At 40.5% G+C, this 19730-nt stretch overlaps 1 protein-coding gene across 2 annotated transcripts in view; it reads right to left on the bottom strand.

The window, feature by feature from the left end:
• CTBP1 (C-terminal binding protein 1) overlaps positions 1-15547 on the bottom strand; it is a 25913-nt gene extending 10366 nt beyond the window's left edge. Inside the window, exons 1-4 of one of the 2 annotated variants that reach the window (XM_010132413.1) lie at positions 15393-15547; positions 11661-11867; positions 6151-6365; positions 2085-2215 (exon numbers count right to left, since the gene is read on the bottom strand). In XM_010132413.1, the coding sequence (XP_010130715.1) occupies positions 2085-2215; positions 6151-6365; positions 11661-11867; positions 15393-15510 (671 nt within the window). In that variant the 5' untranslated portion in view covers positions 15511-15547. The remainder of the gene's footprint in view (positions 1-2084; positions 2216-6150; positions 6366-11660; positions 11868-15392) is intronic. The other variant, XM_010132414.1, reaches the window with a different exon arrangement.
• Between the last annotated feature and the right edge of the window lie 4183 nt (positions 15548-19730).

Genomic DNA, 19730 nt, shown 5'->3' with positions numbered 1-19730 from the left:
TTTGTACATACACAGACTAATTTCGAAAACAGAGAATTGAATTTCTATTCCTTGTTGGGTTTGGTTTTAGTCCTGTCAGTTAATTTAACAGACTCTTCATGGTATAAATAAGCTACAATCCCCTCTCATAGACTCAAAGGATAGAACCTAAGTATAGCAGCAACATTAGCTTCTGCTCAATGCACTTATCGCTAACTACAGCCACTGCCACTCCAGTTCTGGTGCAGAAATGCATAGAGCAAGACCCAAATCAATTCAGGATGACATTTCATTTGTCCATTTCATCACAGCTTTACTTTTACTGCATTAGCCAACAAAGCTCTCTTCCCTCAAGAGTCACTATCCATGTGACATTCAGTCATCTAAAGAAAAAAATCATGCAATTATTTCCTAGTAAGAAGTTTGTCCATCAGCAGCCTAAATGCCTTTTCTTTTGTTGTTGTAATTCAGGGTTTTTTTTCCTGTTATTTAAACTAATTTTTCTTTCTTGTTCCTTTATAGAACTTCCACAGAAAGAAGGAAATTTACTTTACAGATTGATTTTCAGTGAAAGCAATAAATCTGTGTAAAAACACTATCACAGATACAGAGTAAAGAAACTGAAAATAATGGAAAGTTGCTCCTCCTATTCATTTCCAGTTTTAATAATCTGACAGTCAATTGTAACAACAGGAGAACAAATACTTTAAGACAAAAGCGTGCTTTCAGAGTAGGTCATAAATCATAAAATGATAGATTTCATCTGTAGTTCAATAAACATCAGAGTATCTGGCAAAACTCTTGAATAGAGAGTTGCATGCTGCGATCAGATAGACATGGAGCACTGAAGCCAAAGGAAATTGTGGCTGTAATCCTGCAACTGAATCTCTGCAGATGGCCTCTCCATGCAGTAAATGGGGCTTCCTATAGGTGCAACGGTCTGCTGTGCCGAGCCGAGATCTGCACTGGGAAGAATGCGAGTGGCTGCAAGTCCCTTGAGCTGTCAGACTGGCTTTGCACAGCACTTGTGCGCTATAATGACTACATCTAGAAGTAAATGAATGCAGGGTATGCACAAATAAAATTATGTATTTGTGATGTGGCATTGTGTCCCAATAGCTATTAAAACTCTACCTAAAAGCATAATACTCTGTTTTTTTTAAGTTTCTGTTCCCCCTCCAAGCTGATAGGAGAGAGACTGTCCTCTCTCCAGTCTTTACAACCTGCCCTCAAGTCCTGAACATGTTCCCTCTTCAAAAGCTTCTGTGGATTGTTCCAGTTAAAAATTAACCTTTCTCCCGGCCCAGTCTGAACAACTGAGAAAGGCTTGTCACATAGAGCACTCAGCTACAGCAGGCTGGCCTCGTCGGGCTCGACGTCAGGCTCAAGACTCAAGGATGTCTCGAACAGGTAGGAGCGCTGGTATTGTAATACCGATGCCACTCTGGGGAGTGGTGCATTTCTGCCTGAAATGCTGGACTTCTCAGTGTCATTCAAAAACTACCGCTTGTGCTACCAGCTCTGCTCATGACAGCAGTTACTACTCCCCTGATAAAGGGTACAACAAAACAAAACCCGCACTCTGACCACCCTCTTTATCTTTTTTTTTTTTCCCCCCAACCTGGTACATTCATGGCTGGCTTTCTTGCAGAGGCAATCTGGACAGAAGTATGTCTTTGCCTCCAGAAAGGTGTGATAAAGTTGTTATTTCTCACACCAAATCTCTGATGTCAACATTCATTGCCTCCAGAGCTGCATCAATGACAAAGGAACATACGCTTCCCTCAAAGCCATGACACAAAGCCATGAGCAGGGTTTGATCCCAAGCCCCTGCTATTTCTACTATATAAACCCATTGGATTTTTTTTTTTATAATAAGGAATTAAATCTTGGATGTCACTTCTTTCACTTCTGATCACATACACAAGCTCCATCTACATTTGCATTAGTCCAGTGCTGCACAGATTCATGTTGCTTTACTAAGGAGTATTTAGCTACCAAATGAAGGGAAAACTTAATTTACTTGTTGTTGTTGATTGTAACATGCACTAAGACTTAAAAATAAGAAAGTGAACAAAATAAAAAGAAAAGAAAAGGAAAAGCACCTGAATGGTTCTGACTCATGTACATCTAAGGCTGCCCCTCGTATCCTTCCTTCCTTCAGGGCCTGTGCAAGTGCTTTTTCGTCTACTAACCCACCTCGAGCTGTGTTGACCAGGAAAGCCCCTTGTCTCATCTAGGGAAAGTTAAAAACAAGAATGATGAAATAAAAATAAATGAAATAAAATCGTTGTGGCATTATTTTTTTACTCAAAAGAAGCATCCATTACAATAAAGGCTATTCAGCTGCTTCAACCTGTAACAGTTGTCTTCCCCTTCCTCTGGAAAGTACCACAAAATGTAATGCTTCTAACATAAAATGCTATTTCACAGCACTTAATAACCTTTTGTTTCTCGTAAGCAGTGTCTTTTAATAGAAGTGTTGTTTCAGACATTGTGCAGTAACATGATCAAAAGATACCACTGTGCATATGAGAGTGACACATCATTTCATGCCTTTTTACTTCACTGTGAAATTGCATGAGACAGAAACTACAGCACATTCTTAAACAAATTCATACTTTGTGGTTTTCAACTTTCACACAAATAAAAGCCTACATGAATTTTTCAGAAAAATCAATGCTTTTGGATCTTCAAACACTTTTCCCTTTAGTTGCCAAAACACAGTAGATCTATGGTTTTTTTCCCTTTAGTTGCCAAAACACAGTAGATCTATGTTTTATTTATTTATTTTACTTCAGCTTCCTCCTCCCTGCGAGACTTTTCAAATAAAGGTCTAAAGAATTTGTGTATCATTCAATTAAAAGGCATGAAAATGAATTTGGTTGAGAACGCTGCGTGCCCAGGAGAGAAGCTGTGCTGTGCATTGTGCAGATTAGCATTGTAGATGACACTGTGTGGGTAGAACTACAAGAATTTATACCATAATATATCCACAACATGGAAACAAAGTGGCGGTTTAAATAAGAGAGATGGTACAGAAAAAGAATAAATTACTACATCCTGTTTCCAGCCACCCTAATACTTCATCTTTCACCAGATGCCTCAAACGCAGCTTCTGATCTCCGAAGCGTTTCTGTGCACGGAGGTAAGCACATGAAGGGCAGGAACCGTGGTGAAGACGAATGATAAAAACCTCATTTTGCAGTGCGTCCCTCTCTCACCGCAAGAAGAAGAAAACGCCAACGTACTGACACCAAGGCAATGCTTGAAAGCTACACATCAAACTAAAGCTTATATAAATGGACCCTTGTGCTGAAAGATTGATTTGAAGTACCAAATTCATGAACAACAAGGTTTGGATGAAAGTCAGCTACGAGAATTTTTTTTACATGAGATCATAGGAAATATTAAACAATTAACATGCATATGCTCACAGGAAGGTTGGAAGAAAAAACCCAACCATATTTTACCGGCCAACTCATTGGCTTTAGTGTGGCCCTGCCTGTCTCCTTTTGCAGACTCCTGGGCTTACAGGAGAACCATCTACTGGTCTGTATAGCAAAACCAAGTCCACTTACAGGAGCAGAACTAAGAGCTACTTTTGGTTTGAATTAACTTGGGAATTAGAACAGTGAAGAAATGGTGGCAGGATCTTAAGCTTGTCTAGGAACAACAAGACATTCCTGATGGGAACTATCACCGCATCTCTACTGCTGAAGTCAGCTGCGAGAACTAGATCAAAACTAGCACAGGAGGGCTCACACGAGGGAATCCCACCTGCTGCGCAGACGTGCCACACAGGCTTGTGAGAGCTTCCCACTTCTGTGCTCTTGCAAAGAGATACCTTGAGGTTTAAGTATAGCCTAGTGCATTTGTATGTCCTTTGAAGGACTTGACAATTTTAATCCAAGTGAACCTGCTAAAATCTTCTGTCCAACCTTAATAACCTTGCTTGAGTCTTCATTTTAGGACTATTTAAAAAAAAGTTCATTTACTACAAAAACTATTTACAAAAAAGCTAGTACTAAGACTAGTCCAAATCAACCAGAACATGGCTGCATAAACATGTTCTAGAGGGAATGAATTACGTGACTCACGATAAACATCAAGGGTGGATACAGCTGGAGATGACCCTTAACAATGGGTGGAAGCCTGAAAGAGCTTCACAGCTAGAACTGCTGACGGCTGGTAAAGTCACCTACACTAAGCCTGCATAGCTGCTTTAAAAATCTATTGTGTTTAAACTGCAGTGTCTCTTTCTCAAATCTGTAAAACTAGAGTGACCTCAGCTTAAGAGCACCATGGGTTCCATAAACATAAGCCTGAAACACTTCTCTGAGCTACTCCAAGACTACAAGGCCATGCAAGATGGCTAGGCAGAATGCTGACTAATTAAAGGGAAAAGCTACTGAAAGAGAAGATTGAAGATTGACACCAAATTTTCAAAGACATTTTAAGGTTCTGTAATTTCATGTTATAATCACAATTCAGGGTGAGACTTTAGTGAAATGAGATGCACCATACTCCTCTGAACTTCGTTTCTGCACTGGTTATTCCATGAGCATGCCATGTTGGACAAAAGGGGAACGCACCACGCTCTAAAAATTTTAGGCCCACTCTAACATCTGTCAGCCTAAAAAAGCTGTTCTGGCTCTCCTTGATATATATTCAGAAGATCTGTTCTATGCAAACTAAGCAGTCAGAGGTGTTAAAATTTGATGGTTTTCCCATCAGCTGTTACAGTACAGACTGCTTCATCCAAACTTTTATCCAAATCAAGAACCATCTTCTCACATTTTAATCCTTGCTTTAATCATGAAGGATAACAAATAGCAAGACAGATGCTTATGATACCCTTTCCAGTACAGACTTTATTATATGCCTTACATTTCAGATGGTATCACTCAGTTTTAACATGTTTTTCTCTCATTAATGCACTAAGCCCTCTTCAAAGCTCATGACATTTATCCACCTCCACCCAAAAACTTCCTGTGATACACTTGCCCAAGTTTCACAGTCCACTGTTAAGCTCCAGATAGTCCCACTGAATTCAGTGTGATCCTCTTTGGGTCTAGATGTTTGTGTGCAAAGACATCTAATCCTGTAACAACCACTAAACGTACCTGAGCACACAACAAAGAGAATGTTTATGGCAGGTGACAGAGCTCTGTTCTCTTAGAGATTTACATTTTAAACCACTTAATTTCTAGACTTTTAAATCCCAAACCCTGATTTTATGTTGGGACAGCTCTGCAAAATCCCCGAACTCTCAAATCAAGAAGTGTATTAATTGTCAGTTCCACACGACTGTGGAACACATTCAGTAATTACTTCAGTTCTCCTAACGTTCAAGAGTGGCAGGTACAAACTATTTCTCAGAAGCCAAGCAGTGGTTTTTCTACTAATGTCATTGTTACCAGCACACACCAACACTACGTATCTAAAGAACAGCAAAATCAATTATTATATCTCAGAGTTTCTTTCCTGTACATTACCTACATTCCTACATCTCAAAGTTGACTTTCTGGCTGTTACCTACACTGAGGCTGGACTCAGAAGCTAGACATTTAATGAGAGAGCTTACTATTAAATTAGTCAGTAACAGAGCAGTAACTACACCTAGACTTCAAAATTATTTTAACTTTACCTAAAACTTTAGGGAGAGGTTAGTACTAATCCCAAGAAACATTATTTTTCCACCCAATGCCGTGCTGTAAATGCAATCCATCCATTAAGTGCTCTGCAAGCATCAGGACTGAGCACAGGGGGGAGCCATTTAGTCACAATCCTTAAATTGCATCTACAGAACTCAAACTGAGGAAGAAGAGGGCAAGTGAGAGGCAGAACTGCTTCCTGAAAATACACAGGTAAAAGAAGCTACCATAAGAGACAGAGAAAGTGCTTTTACATAAATGAAACCGTATTAAATCTGAGCAATATTAAGAAGAGCAAATTATTTCCACAAATGCAATGTTACAGAGCAAAAAAGACAAAAGCAACAATACATAAGTCACCAGCTTATTTCCCAATCAGTTATAAACCTGCCTGATCTTGAAGCAGCAAAAGGGAAGAAATTTCTTTCCAATGAGAATCTGCCTGTTTACATAAACAAAGACTACAGTGTCGACAACCAGCACCGGTGTGGAGGGTGCACACAGAAATCATTACCTGCTTTATGGTGAAGTCATTGATAAGATGATGATTGTGTTCATTCAAGTTGCAGTGCAGGGTAACACAGTCACTGTGGAACAGCAGGTCCTGCAAAGTGCTCACCCGCTGCAGTCCCAGAGCACGCTCCATGCCATCGGAGAGGTACGGGTCATAGAAAATCACACTGAAGCCAAAGGCTTTGGCACGTAGTGCTACTGCTTGCCCAACACGCCCTAGAACAAGATCAACATGCAGTGAGCACAGATGTGAAGCAGCTGCTGTCAGGTAGCCTCCTCCTTCCTGCTGCAAAGGCTTGTATCAAACCATACCACACTGTTTTCTACAGCTTGAAATCATCACCAAGACCAGACACCTTACATCTGGGCTGTTTCACACTGCTTTGTTCTAAACAAAGCAGGAGGTTCACACCTTTTGCAAAGGTAAGCAGAAGATCTGGAGATCTGAAATGCCAGAAGATGTCACGTCATCTGCAATAATCTGTGTAATACAAGGGCTTGCCTGCTGGATGTGAACGCATCCTTCCAAGGACTTATTCTCACCCATGTTGGAGCAGCTGGCTTTAATAAAAAGCTATAAAGTTAATCCTCAAAAGTGAATGCAATAAAAGACAATTTGTTTAATGTGAAGTTCAACCATTCTCAATGCATGGAATCTCCTTCCTGAACCAGTAGTTTCTTTCGAGTAACATCCCTTCAGCATTAAAATGGAAGAAAGAATCCCGTCATCTGACAAGCTCTAAAAAGCTTAGTATCCATCTACCTAAATGATGAATAAATACAGTCCATCATATGGCACCTAGTTAAAAAGAGTGTGATACCATCGGGTATTCACACTGCCCTTTCCTCTGTCTTCCCTTACGGTTTTATTTCAGAGTTGTGCCTGAAATTCTGTTTGGGCACGACCCTACACCGTCTGTTTCTGGAGGAGTGTATTTCCTTTAGACATGCTTCCAGTAAAACACAGAGGGGAAAAAAAAGAGTCCATCTCGTCAGTAAGGGTATTCTGAAGAATGAGAACTAACACACATTTCAGGAGAGAAGACTACACACTAGATACTCAGAGTATTACAAATGTTAGATATGGAGATTCCAAAAGCATCACCAGACACACCATAATAATCATGCCTCATTTAAAAAGAAAAAAAAAAAAGGCAGCAAGTTTTCTTTGGTAACATCTGAGTTTGTTCAAAAAAGCATCACATTAAGACTGGGAAATCCCTTCTCTTTCCAACTGTGATCGAAGAGATTTCCCTCTGCTTTTCAGTTTCTCTTTGAATAAGCCTAAGAAGCCAGAGGAAGAAAGTTTTTTTTGTTAATCATTTAACCTGAACATAGCAGTTCTGCAGTGCTTAGTGACAGATGAGACATACTTGGAACATTAAACGGTACATCCATCTGATGGGGGCTGCCTGCTCTCCTTTGGGGACACCAAGTTAAGATACTCTTCAAAATATTTTATTGCAATATTTGCGTAGATAGTATTTGTTTGCTTTCCAAGCTGTTTTTTATAAACTTGAATTAGACAATTTGTAGCCCAAACACTGTATTATTTTCAAATTTTGGCATGTTCACAGCTCAAGGAATCAGTCACACAACTGTAATTACATTTTTGTTAAAACGAAGCATATCGCTATTACTCCACTCATTTTCACATGCAACGCTGTGTCATCTGTTCTTTTTATGCTCTTTACAACACCAATACCTGAAGGGATTCACAACAGTGAAATCTCTGACGACATCCTCTCAGTCAAAGCTACCCTTTCCATTCCTTGCCATCAGGAGAACATACCAAAGCCACCTTCACTGTGTGCAACACTCGGGAATCACACACGTGTACTTCTAGACAGAGCTCTCCTAGTACAATTATTCTATGGGATAAAACTCCTTTGTGACTGACAATTCACATTTAGTCTTGTCAGACAAATACACAGGTGGACACATGTAATTTGCCAGTTCCTTTTTAAACTACAGTCTGACAATACAGTACGATCACAAAGCTGTAACTACTTTTTCCTTTCCTGAAAAACTTCTATTACGTAAGACTCTCCTGGCCATGAGGGGTGGCTCAAAACCTACCTCAGCACATCAGAACAACAGAACAGCACATAAAGCATCCCACCTCTGGGACAGCTCTACCTTAAAAGCATACACAAGTGCTCTGAGTATTGACAGCTGCTTCCAGGGAAGGAAAATTCCGAAGTTCTTCCATGGAAAGAAGAAGTGCTTTCACTTAGCAGCTCCTTCCTGTCTGTGCAAGAGTAATGGAGAACCTGGGCAATTCTTCCTCCCTCTTGGAGAGTTCTGAAATGTGGAGAGTGCTGTTTTGTCACATTTCCTGCGGAGTACTTTAAGAGAGCTAGTGGGACTGCAAAGGGTACATCATTTATGGCACGGCAGAAATAACCCAACTCTGCAGCCTTATCAGCCTACTGTCTGATAACGTGGATCCGTACTTTGGCCAACATCCAGTCAGGACCGTGGGACTGCTGAGAGAATACAGCAGATGAGGAAAGACAAACCGAGTGAGGACATTCATTATGACGTGGAGACAAATGTATTTGGAGGAATTTCACCTCTCCTGAGTGAGGAAATGCATTAGCTATTAGTCATCAGCATGTGCAACTGAGAAGAAAGGGGAAGGGACTGTGACTTCACTGCCTTCATTGCCATAAAATTATCATTACAGCAGAACCTGGTCCAGCTACCTATCCATCCAAGTACTTACATACTGCTGCTCATAAACATCCTCCTTTTTAAAAAAAACCTCTACATGTCTAGATATAAGGTGAAAAGGTAGCTTTTTAAATTTTAAATGCAGGGCTTATTACGCACACTTGTGATGCATCACTTGAAATATAGGACACTGTCTAGTAATAAAGAGTGACAAAGGCAGCTGTTTAATGATGTGATATTATAATTTATGTAAGGCTCAAAGAATCACACACTTCATAAAGACAGCAAGAAACACAGGCTCTGCCCTAAGGAGCTCAGAGGCTAATCAAGAAACAAAACAATGACGGACGGTATCCAACAAGCACATGAAGGAGGCATTATGCTGTTGAGTCTCTGCTTATCTTCAAGCTCAATACAAGCAGAGGATGAGAGATGTGGTTAACTTTAAAGGAGGAGCATGGAGTAATAGGATTAAGCAGGATAGACCAAGTGTCAAAGCAGGAATATGCATGAGAGAAGGCAGAGAAAAGAGTGGGTGATGGAAAGAAAAAAGGCAAGTGAGTCATGAAGCTTGGCTAGACCAGTGGATAAGGAAGTGAAGAGTTGAAGCTTTGGAGGGAATGACTTAGTCATTCCCTAGCAGAGAGATAGGAAGAGCTAGGGTGTTTCTCTCTGGTGAAACAAGAGAAAAGCCCAGGAACTGATGTGAAGGATATTGCAGCAGCAAAATGATAAATTTAAGCAACCCACGGCAGAAGAGACCACAAGTTTAAGGCAGGGATAGAGAAACCCAGCTGTGCTTGAGATAGGAGATGATCTCAGACGCACATTATCAAGAAAGGACAGAAACAGCGATACTACACAGAACTAGAACAAAGGACAGAGTAACAGATGATGAGAATTATTTATTTTGTGTGCAGTGCGTTTACTGCATAGCCTCTCAGGGTTCATCACTTCTGATGCTGACAATTCCAAATAATAAAATAAACTGAGGCAAAAATACAGGTGTGGGAAGAGGCCACTAGCAGAGAAACGTAACCCGAGGGTACTGGTCTGTTGAAGGTGGTTGTAAATACACATTTTAGTCTGAAACTAGAGACAAGGAAGTGATCTGCAATAGAGAAGAACATACATCACTGCCTGAGTGCCTGAAGTGCTCAAATGTAAAGTCTAGTACAGCCCTATGCCCGTATCTTCTAAGACTATGTTTTGATTCTTCATTAATACGTAGCTCCACAGGAATTCGGTAGAACAGGTCAGAATCAAACCGTTGTGCACAACACATGCACAAAAAGGAACAGCAGAAGTTTTCAAAACTGACTTTAAAACATAGTTTTCCTTGTAACTGTGAATATTCCATTGTAGGAAAAGAAAGAGGAGCAATAGCAGGCTAGAGAAAATGACTAGTCAATAACTTGACAGATGCGTACCTTAAAAATCAGATTTTACTAGTCCTTTCATAGCATACCATGCACACAAAAGGCTTGCTTTCTAAAACTAAACCCAGCACTTCACGTAGCTGTACACACATATGGCCAACCTGATTAAGCATTTGTTTCTCCACCCTTTTCAGTCAATCATAACAAAACCAACGCACACCAAACTCACCCTAAGGAAGTCAATAATGACTGACAATTTTTTCTAATCTCAGTCTGGAATTTGTGCAATACAAAAAATGGATAGATAGCTCCAGCCAACAGGCACACAGCATGGGAGCCAAGGCCTAACCTTCAAAACGTAGGTAGGCATTTCCCTTTTTACAACACTGCAGGTGATCACGTATTGTTCATGTGCAGATGCTGTGACCGAGCACAGTAACCACTGTGTGTTTAGACATGGTGTGTAATTACACGGGTATAGATCTGAGAAAGCAGCTTTGTGACTAACTTCTCGAAAATCGTGTTTTAAAGGCAATTCTTTGACTGTGAAGATGTTTCTGGTGTGCTGCACACTCATTTAAGTGAGTACTCTGTAACAACGTGCTATTTTCAGCTTCCAAAAGAAATGGTTCGTGGCTTGAGTTACTTGACAGCAACGTGTAACTGGAACAGTCATTTAAGTGTGATGGCTTGTAGTCAAAATTATTAATTCCTGTGGACGAATACCACAGCAATTACATTTACAATCCATCAGATCTTTGATAAGACAAGCACATGACTGAATAATTTTTATATAGAAACTGACTTGCTTGTTTTTCTACTCTACTTCTGTAACAGACAGTAATTAATTCATCTCAGGCAAGCCTGTCCATCTGCTAGATGCTGAAACACGTTCAGGGCCAGAGAGGTAAGTAGGTGATTTTATTAGGTTTGGAAACATTTCAAACTTTCTTGCATATATTTTTCCTCTCATTTGAGCTGAAATACAATTTCAGATGCACCTCATCCAAACGCATGACATAAGTGCCCTGCAGGCTGTTAGTGCAGCAAAGACTTTTCAGGTATGTTCAAAACAGTAGAAGGAAAAAAGCACAAACAGCACCATTTATGACAACGGATGAGAAATACATCAACATGTGACACTGGGCTGAAGCAGCAAGATCCCTGTCCTGGAAAAGGGAATTGATGGTGCCTCCTCTTACGAACAGCGTGCCCAACAACAGGCAACATGAAAGATGTACAGAAGCTCCAAGAATTCAGAGAGTATCAGCAACAAACTAAGTTGTCTGAGGGAAACGATGATGTCTAAGGGGAAACCATCTGAGACTGTAAACAGCAGGAACGACGTGGTTATTACACAAAATGCTTGACAAGGAAAGGCGTGAACTAAGCGTTCTGGTTTTACACCTTTAATTAAAGCAATGGAAGGGTTAAACCACCTCTCAAGGCAACGTACCTAATCCAATAATGCCCAAGGTCTCCCCTCTGATCCTGGCAGCTCCAGAAGCCACTTCCCGAATCTGTTCCACGCTCTGTACTCTCGTGCCTTCCCGCAAAGCCTGGTGAAGCCAGGTGGTTCGCCTGTACAGGTTCAGGATGTGGCACATGGTAGAATCTGCTGTTTCTTCTACTGAGGCAGCTGGCACATTACACACTGCGATCCCTGCAAAGGATGAGGGGAAGGACACCAGTTGTCACATGTGTCTTATTTTTTCCCAGTGAACAGCAATTCAGGAGTACAATGTTTAAACTTACAACAGATCATTGTTCAGAATTAACTGCGCGAGTTCACTTTCACCACTGAGCAGATGCCCTCCCAAAAGCAATCTACACAAGTTACAAAAAAGATAAAATCATTTATAATGATGGCAGCTCTTACAAAGTCCTCACAGGATGACTACTGGTACTTCCAGTTCAGGTATGGGTAACTCATCTTATTGTCAGTGGGGAAATATAAAATCTGCTTCTGCATGGCATGTAAAGGTAATGCAAAATTAAGGCCACGCTCCTAACAGCTGAAAAGTTGCTAGTTGAAGAGGGCATATCATCAAGTAGCTAAAAGTCCACTGCAGATCTCCACAGACAACTGGGGAAGGTGGGCTGATTCAAATTCACAATATTCCTTTTTTACTTAAAAAAAAAAAAAAAACAAAAAAAAAACAAAAACAAAACCAAACCAGATGAGGCAACACGTGAGTGTAACTGCATGCAAATTATGCTGCTCTGCTCTTCAGCTTCCAGCACTCAAGGTACAGCAGTTAAGCAAAACATTTACTTGAAAAAGTTTGTGTCCTTTTTGACTTGTCTCTGTTCATTCTATTTACTTCATGTTTTCTCTCTAATCATCAGCTCCCACAAACATTTGTCTCTCAGTTCTGCTGCCTGAGATCATGAGCAGTACACACTATAATTGCACGATGCAGAAAAAGTGGTTTGTATCCTAAAAAATACCCTAATGCTGTTTTCACTGTCCAGTTGTCCGGGTTTTACAGAAATACCTATTCAATGAGTCCTCAGCTAACACTAGTATATCTTAGGGAGCAAGGAAGAAGAAACATTCTCTTCAATAACAGTAATAAGAATAATCTGACACATAAGCTCATCCCATATTTGACTGTTTTACATTCCAAGGCCTTCACTCTGCTGCCCAGTACTATTTCACAGCTTTCTTCAGATCAGTGAAAACCAACACTAGGAACCTGCAGAACTATTTTTCTTTCTCCTGCTGTGGAGATTTAGCATCTGCTGAGTCACTGCTCTTAGACTTACAGAAAAATAAAAAAGCATCATTTGCTGGAATATAACCTTGGCATCCTGCTAACATCAGTGGTATTGTGGAACTCACCGTTTTTTAAAAACGGGGGGGAAGTGCGAGTGGGGGAAAAGGACAAGACTGAAAAATGACATCCTTTAAAATATTAATCATATTAAACAGCTGGATTTATCTATACAAAAAGTCTTTTTGCATAGAGCAAAATGCAGATCTGAGACGGTTAAACAAATTTAATAAGCGTGACTCCTGATAGCTGGCCACAAAATAATGCTTTAAAAGGAACTTAAAGAGTTATTTTACATATTTGGGAAGAGAAATGAGGAACTGAACTCACGTAATAGATCTCCCTAGGACACTTGGGGAGCAGAGGTCAGATAATTTCTTGCCTGAACTGTTGGCATTTTGTTTTTTCTATTACCCCCTACCTTTAAAAAGAGCTGAGACATGGGAACCACAAAAAGCAGCCCAAGAGAGGCAAGAATATGAAGAGAAGAGACATTTTCCACAGGAAGGGATGGCAGGCTCTTCTCCCTTACCTCACACCCATTACTTCCATGCTCCCTGCCCTTTCCCCTTCTCCCACCACTTCCAGGATGTTGTGCAAAGGTCCAATGGTGTCAGCATTGACACTGACTACCAGTCACCTGCATCCAGCTATCCTCATAACTTGCACATATTTTCTAATCATCAAAGTGGAGAAAAAGCAGACCAGATCTTAAAAGATTTTACCCAAGAAACATGTTTTCATTAACACGTTTAAGAACAGTGCTAACATGAGAACAATATTTCATAGGAAGAGCTGGTAACGACCCCCCGAGTCAGCTCTTTGGCGTGTAACTGCCAAAGTTACGATGGAAGTTTAGGTGTATTTCGGACTTCACAGTCTAACTCTACGCTGTATTTCAAGAGTGAATCAAAGCTTTTTACAAAGAGAGATATGACCTTCTTGAGATGCAAGTTATTTGTACTAGTTCAACGAATGGGAAGTGATTTGTCCCAGTAGTGGTAAGTATTTAATTCCAACCATTTCACCCTAAATATTAAAATCAGAGATTTTACACCATCCACCTTCCATCCTTTATTGGCCTTTGGCAGAGTGGACAACTGTATGCTGTAAATACTGGAACGCACAGACAGGATGGACCCTAACTGTGGATCTCAGTCTAATCACAGCAGGGGAACTGAATGATTAGGAACATGCAATTTAGCCTTTCAGACGAATGAGAACTTCCCAAATCTGCTGTATTCTGGCTTGAAGAGTTATGTGGATACATTTAAGTTATAAACCTGTGTCACAATCCAGCATGGAGACTTGCAGAAACAGCCAACAAACCTGCAAAGATTCTCCTCTTATCAGGATTCTCTACAGACATCGGACTCCTGACTGGTCAGGGCCTTTGATCTGTAGCTGGGTTTTGGCTTTTTATCCAGGATTTTACCCCAGGCAAATCTCTACAGAAATATATGCTTTTCTGGGGCTCACAAGGCGTGCACCTGAGGCACTAGTTACACTAAGCAGGGACAGCACCTTGCATGCTTCTTCACAGAACCCCACAACGAAGCTGTTAGCCTCTACAGGACATGCACACCACACCGCCACCAGAAACAGGTGATTATTTTAGTATCATTTACTGACAAACAGACCAATTTACAGCTCCTCGCTACATCAGTGGGGTTATTTCTAGGACTAAGGACTGTCACACTGAAATTAAATGTTTCCAAGATCTTCCCAAAGCATAATGGGGAACATCCCTGGTCACCTCCATCTTTGAAACGAAGAAAACACAGACGTCTATGCCAAGTGGCAGTCTGACCCGCACGTTGTAGGTAAGAGATGGTTTATCCTCAAGTAAGCAAAGTACAGCTGAGACTGTTGCTTTGTCACAGTGACACGCTAAGCACCATCTCTTCATAGTTCCAGTACGAGAATTTATTCTGAAGCAGCAACAACTAATTCGCCTATAAAATCAGTATTTCTATTTTATGGAGTGTTTAGTACTAAATCTCATGCATCATAAATATGTCTCAGACAGTTGATAACGATCTCCTTTTTTTATTCAAACAGAAGTAATAAGCCATGCTGATGGAATTATATTTTGTGATTGGATTACAGCAGTAGCAGTTAAAATATACAATTGGGGTGAAAAAAGACAGAGATGAAAAATTATGGCCTTAGTCTTCAGGTTATACTGAACAGGCAGATTGTCATCCTGTCACAAAGCTGTTAATATCATCACTTAATTAACTAATGCTAGTATCTTCATAATGATTTTTAAACACTTTGATGGGAAAATTATACAGCTTACATACCACGTTAGTACAAATTATACAGAAAACATTAATGCAAAGACTTAGATGCTATTAGATTTCTGGAGCCAAGCATAAGATGTAAAGTAATGCTTTTAACAGTCATACCTAAATCTCCAGCAGATTTGATGTCAATATTATCAAAACCACTGCCAATTCGGACAATTATTCGAAGTGCTTTAAATTTCTCCAGGTCTTCTCGTGTTAAAGTGATAGTGTGATACATCAGTGCACCCACTGCTTCATTTAGTACCTATAAATAAAACGGAATAAAAAACACTCATTTTTTTTTCTTTCATGGTATCTCAGCTTTATCACGTATACATATTTTCAGGTATAAAAAACACTGTAATAAACCCAGGTCTTTTGTTTTAAAGTTTATTTTCTCCAAGTACCTTCCAGCCTCTTGTTGGTCTTTTTCATCTGATGTACCCATTCTCACACGATGAGATTAGGTTTAGAAGTGTTTAGAAGTGACCTGTATTTGTGTTCTCACTAAGAGGGAAATCTCATTTCACAGGAGACGCTCTGCAATATCAAACTCCGAGTACAAGCGCCACTGGACTGCATCGCACCCGCAGATGAGACACAACGTGGAAGCAAGTACTCACTTCACACAACAAGTAGTTTTATGCTCAGGCAGCTGACATTCGGTTCTGAATGGAGCCACAGAGCAGTATCTCTTCGCCATACACACAGTGGTACAAGCATTCGCTGCGCTATTAAACCACTTGATACCTGAATAGAAAACATTCAGTAATCCTTACAAAACCCCTAGACAACACACTGGAATCTGTCCACGATAACACACGAACAAAGCATTTGTCCCTTAGTTACTCATACTGCAACTGCCTAAGCTCTCACTGCTGGGAAACCGGATGTCATGTAAATTGGTACAGCTAAGATGCCAAACTGGACATTACCCAGAACAAACAGCACCTCTAAGAAATAAAAAAGTGTACCAGAGGAAAGATGTTGCAAAAGAAAAAAAAAAAAAAAAAAAAAAACAAAAAAACCCCAAAACCCAAAACATTAGTAACATTGAGTGAAACACTAAACCAAAGTAAAAGATATTCGGGAAAATACCAAAAGAAAAAAAAAAAAAACAAAACAAACAAAAAAACCCCAAAACCCAAAAACCAACACTCACGGGATTCCAGACAGTAAAAGTAAATCTGAAAGGTCTGAATATCTTTCAAGTTATGTTAGAGTGCATCCAACCTGCTCAAGAAAGGTTGAGAGGAAGGGCTGTGGAGGAGGGGAGGACAGCCCAGCACACCATGCCCAGCAGTTCTGAATTCTGCTACCCAACCAGCAGCCACCCTGCACCCGCACAGCTGGTACGGTACAAGGTTACTGCTCACAACGCAGAATGATCTCCTGTCTTCATGTGCACCTTGCACCGCTTCAGAACCCTCCTCTGTGTTCCCACCTCCCGCGCACCACCGACTGTCCTAATCGTTACAGAAGATACAAAACACGCACAAATCATTTAGATACCAAAGCCAGCTGTAATACCTCAAAAGGTTGCTATGATGTGCTTCACGTGGAAGTTCTGCAGGGGCTCTAAATTTCTCATTCAATAGACTTTTGGGTCTGGTACAGGTACAGATTCTGTCATGGGAGTTATTTCTGCTCACGTGAGCATTTTCCAGGGGACTGCGAGATCAGTAACAATAACCAGCATTAATATAAATCGTTATAAAAAAAACTATTGCAGCAAAACAGTCTCGCGCACAGAGGACCACAGCTCTTGGAACCCAAGATCTGCAGCAGGAACTTTTATGATTAAAACACATGAAGAAAAATTTTAAAAGAAAATTGAAACAAACTCCTTAGACATTAAATAAAACCGCTTCTTACTGAGTGCTTCCTGAAATGATTTATGCTATTTCTACAGGTGTCTCTGGATTGGTAACCCCTGTTCTAAGGCAGATAGAGACCAGAATTCTTTGAGCAGAACCAGAATTTAAGAACTGAAGAAAAAAAAAAAAAAAAACCAACTAACCAACCAACCAAAAAAAAAAAAAAAAAAACAAAAAACAAACCCCAGAAAATCTAGAACTTAGACACACTTAAAAGAATGCAGCTATGTTACTCAAAGACAAGCTGTGGACTCTGATCCTATTAATGATTATACACACACAAAACTCCTTGATTTTAATGGTACAAACAAGTTCTTTGGAGGTTACACCAACCAGAAAGACTGCACTCCTCAGGATGTGTTTCCTTGAGCTGTTACTAGGGTTAAAATAAAAACCGACAAACAGTTTATTGGTTTTGCTTCTACAGCGACATCAGCTGGCGTGGACCAAGTCAACACCCACACCTGGGGCATTCTACACAAGAAACAGTCCCTCCTATAACCTGAGCACTCACCTCGAATGCCCTTGGGGGTTTTTGTCCCATTCATTCCTAAAAGAAAACTGTTTCAAAGTCCAACAGCTCCAATGGATATGGAAATCTCTTCTAATTTCCAGCCTCAATTTATTCACAGCCCAGCTTGGATGCATTTGTTCTGGCGCCAGTTTGGCCGTTTGCTTTAAACTGCACTTTCTTCCTTGGTTTATAACTCAAATGTATTCACAGACAATGCTCCTACCCCCTCCCAGCATTTGTCTGGCTAGACGTCACAAGCCTAGTCCTTCCAGTCTCGTCTAGGATGATGTCCTTCTACTCCCCTGATGAAGTCTAAGACCTCTCCGCTCTGCTCACACAGGTCTACTCTCAACTCTGCTGTGGGTGACCACAGCTGTACTCAGCGTGCCACTGGAGGTCTTGCCCATGGTGTTATACCCACACCAGCACTTCCAGCAGCAGCACTGGAGATCCCTCCTCATGAAGTGTTACCTGACATGTGACATTTCTGCATGTCCGTAGCCACACTGTCAGCTGATCCTTTGACTAATGGATAAATCTGAACCCTTTTCCTCAAAGCATGTGTTTCTGTCACACTCCCATATTTACAGTAGGACTTTTTCGAGTCACAGCACTTGTTACTTCAAGCCTCAAGATCTTCAAGTTCTTTAGGATATCCTGGTCCTCTCCAATGAGCCATGCCCTCCACTCTGGGTTTTCTCATATACATTTCCTCTGCCCCTGCCAGGGTTGCTCTAGACGGATGTGACACAGGAAGAAACACCCTCTGTTGAGTTGTCAGAAGAGGAAAACCTGAGGCAGGTTAGAGCTTAGGATGAGCCCCGTAAGGCTCATGTTGCAGCAAGACCCAGCCTTCTCTCCTCTGGCAGACCGGAAAAGGCCAATGTTGTGTGGTTTTGTGTCTGCAGACAGAGAGCTGCCACTACTTTAGAAATTGCATTCAATAGGGGCTAGAAGACAGCTGAAGTGGCTCAGACATCTGTGTTTTAAAATCACAGCGTTTCATTTGGGAAGCAGCTTTTCACTTCATAATCATGCATATTTCATTAACCCAGCCAGTCAAGACTGTAATTTGGACTCTAAGAGCACTGGTCTGGACCCGTTACACTACATTTTTGGGCCCATCTAGGTTACGGCTTGGCACTAGGAGGAGATGGAAAAGTATTGGAAAGCTTGGGAATGTGTTCAATAAAAGGAAAAATATTTCTCAGCTATGGCTTAATGCTGACACTAGCCATTTCCACAGGCAGTTATACACCCATTATATGGGATATGGAACAAACAGATGCAAACAAAAAATCTTTTACATTTTCTTTTTAGTGTTTGAGCCTCTTCTAGGATTATGGACCAGTTAGCAAGGAAATGCACTGCCAAAAATGTAATCTTCTGTGACTGCATTATTTAACATTAATTAGATAATTTAATTATGTTACTGCTTTTTGCAACTGGCCACGTGACTAAAGTATGCCAAAAACGCTGGATAGCAGAAAATCTGAGCTTAGAAACATTCAGCATCGATGAATGAAAATAATGTCACTTACAGATTAAAAAAGTTAACAGTGAAGGCTTCTGTATTTTTGAATTATTTGTATAATTTACATTCTCAGCCATTCCATATACACAACGCACACAAGGAAGTCTGACAGGCTTGTCAGTGAGTAAAATCAAAACCTGAACTAAATCAGAGCATAACACATGAACTGAAACCAGCGTAAATGCAAACCGTTCTGGAAAACGAAATAATCTTCAGAAAAAATAACTGCACGTAGAAGTAATTTACTGATCACTTACAGAAGCACACCCAGGGGTGGATGCCTGAGAGGAACAGGGAGTATGGGTGGTTTTGTCATCATTTGCCACAAAGCACTTGATTGATACAACATTCATCAAATTCTAGTACCATTTTATTATTAAGGTAGCGACTCATGTCAATTTGAGTGGAATAACGTATTTAATAAACAAGGTAGAAATTTCAGATCGGCCTAAGAACGGGGCAGTCAGACAATGCTCTCTCATGAACTCTTGCAAGGAAAGACAACAGCCAAAATTGGATGGAGAACAAGCAGA

Source organism: Buceros rhinoceros, unplaced genomic scaffold (assembly GCF_000710305.1).
Source record: "Buceros rhinoceros silvestris isolate BGI_N320 unplaced genomic scaffold, ASM71030v1 scaffold11823, whole genome shotgun sequence".
Lineage (NCBI taxonomy): Eukaryota > Metazoa > Chordata > Aves > Bucerotiformes > Bucerotidae > Buceros > Buceros rhinoceros.
Note: the sequence above shows the minus strand (reverse complement) of the source record. Positions and strands in the feature narration are given on the sequence as shown.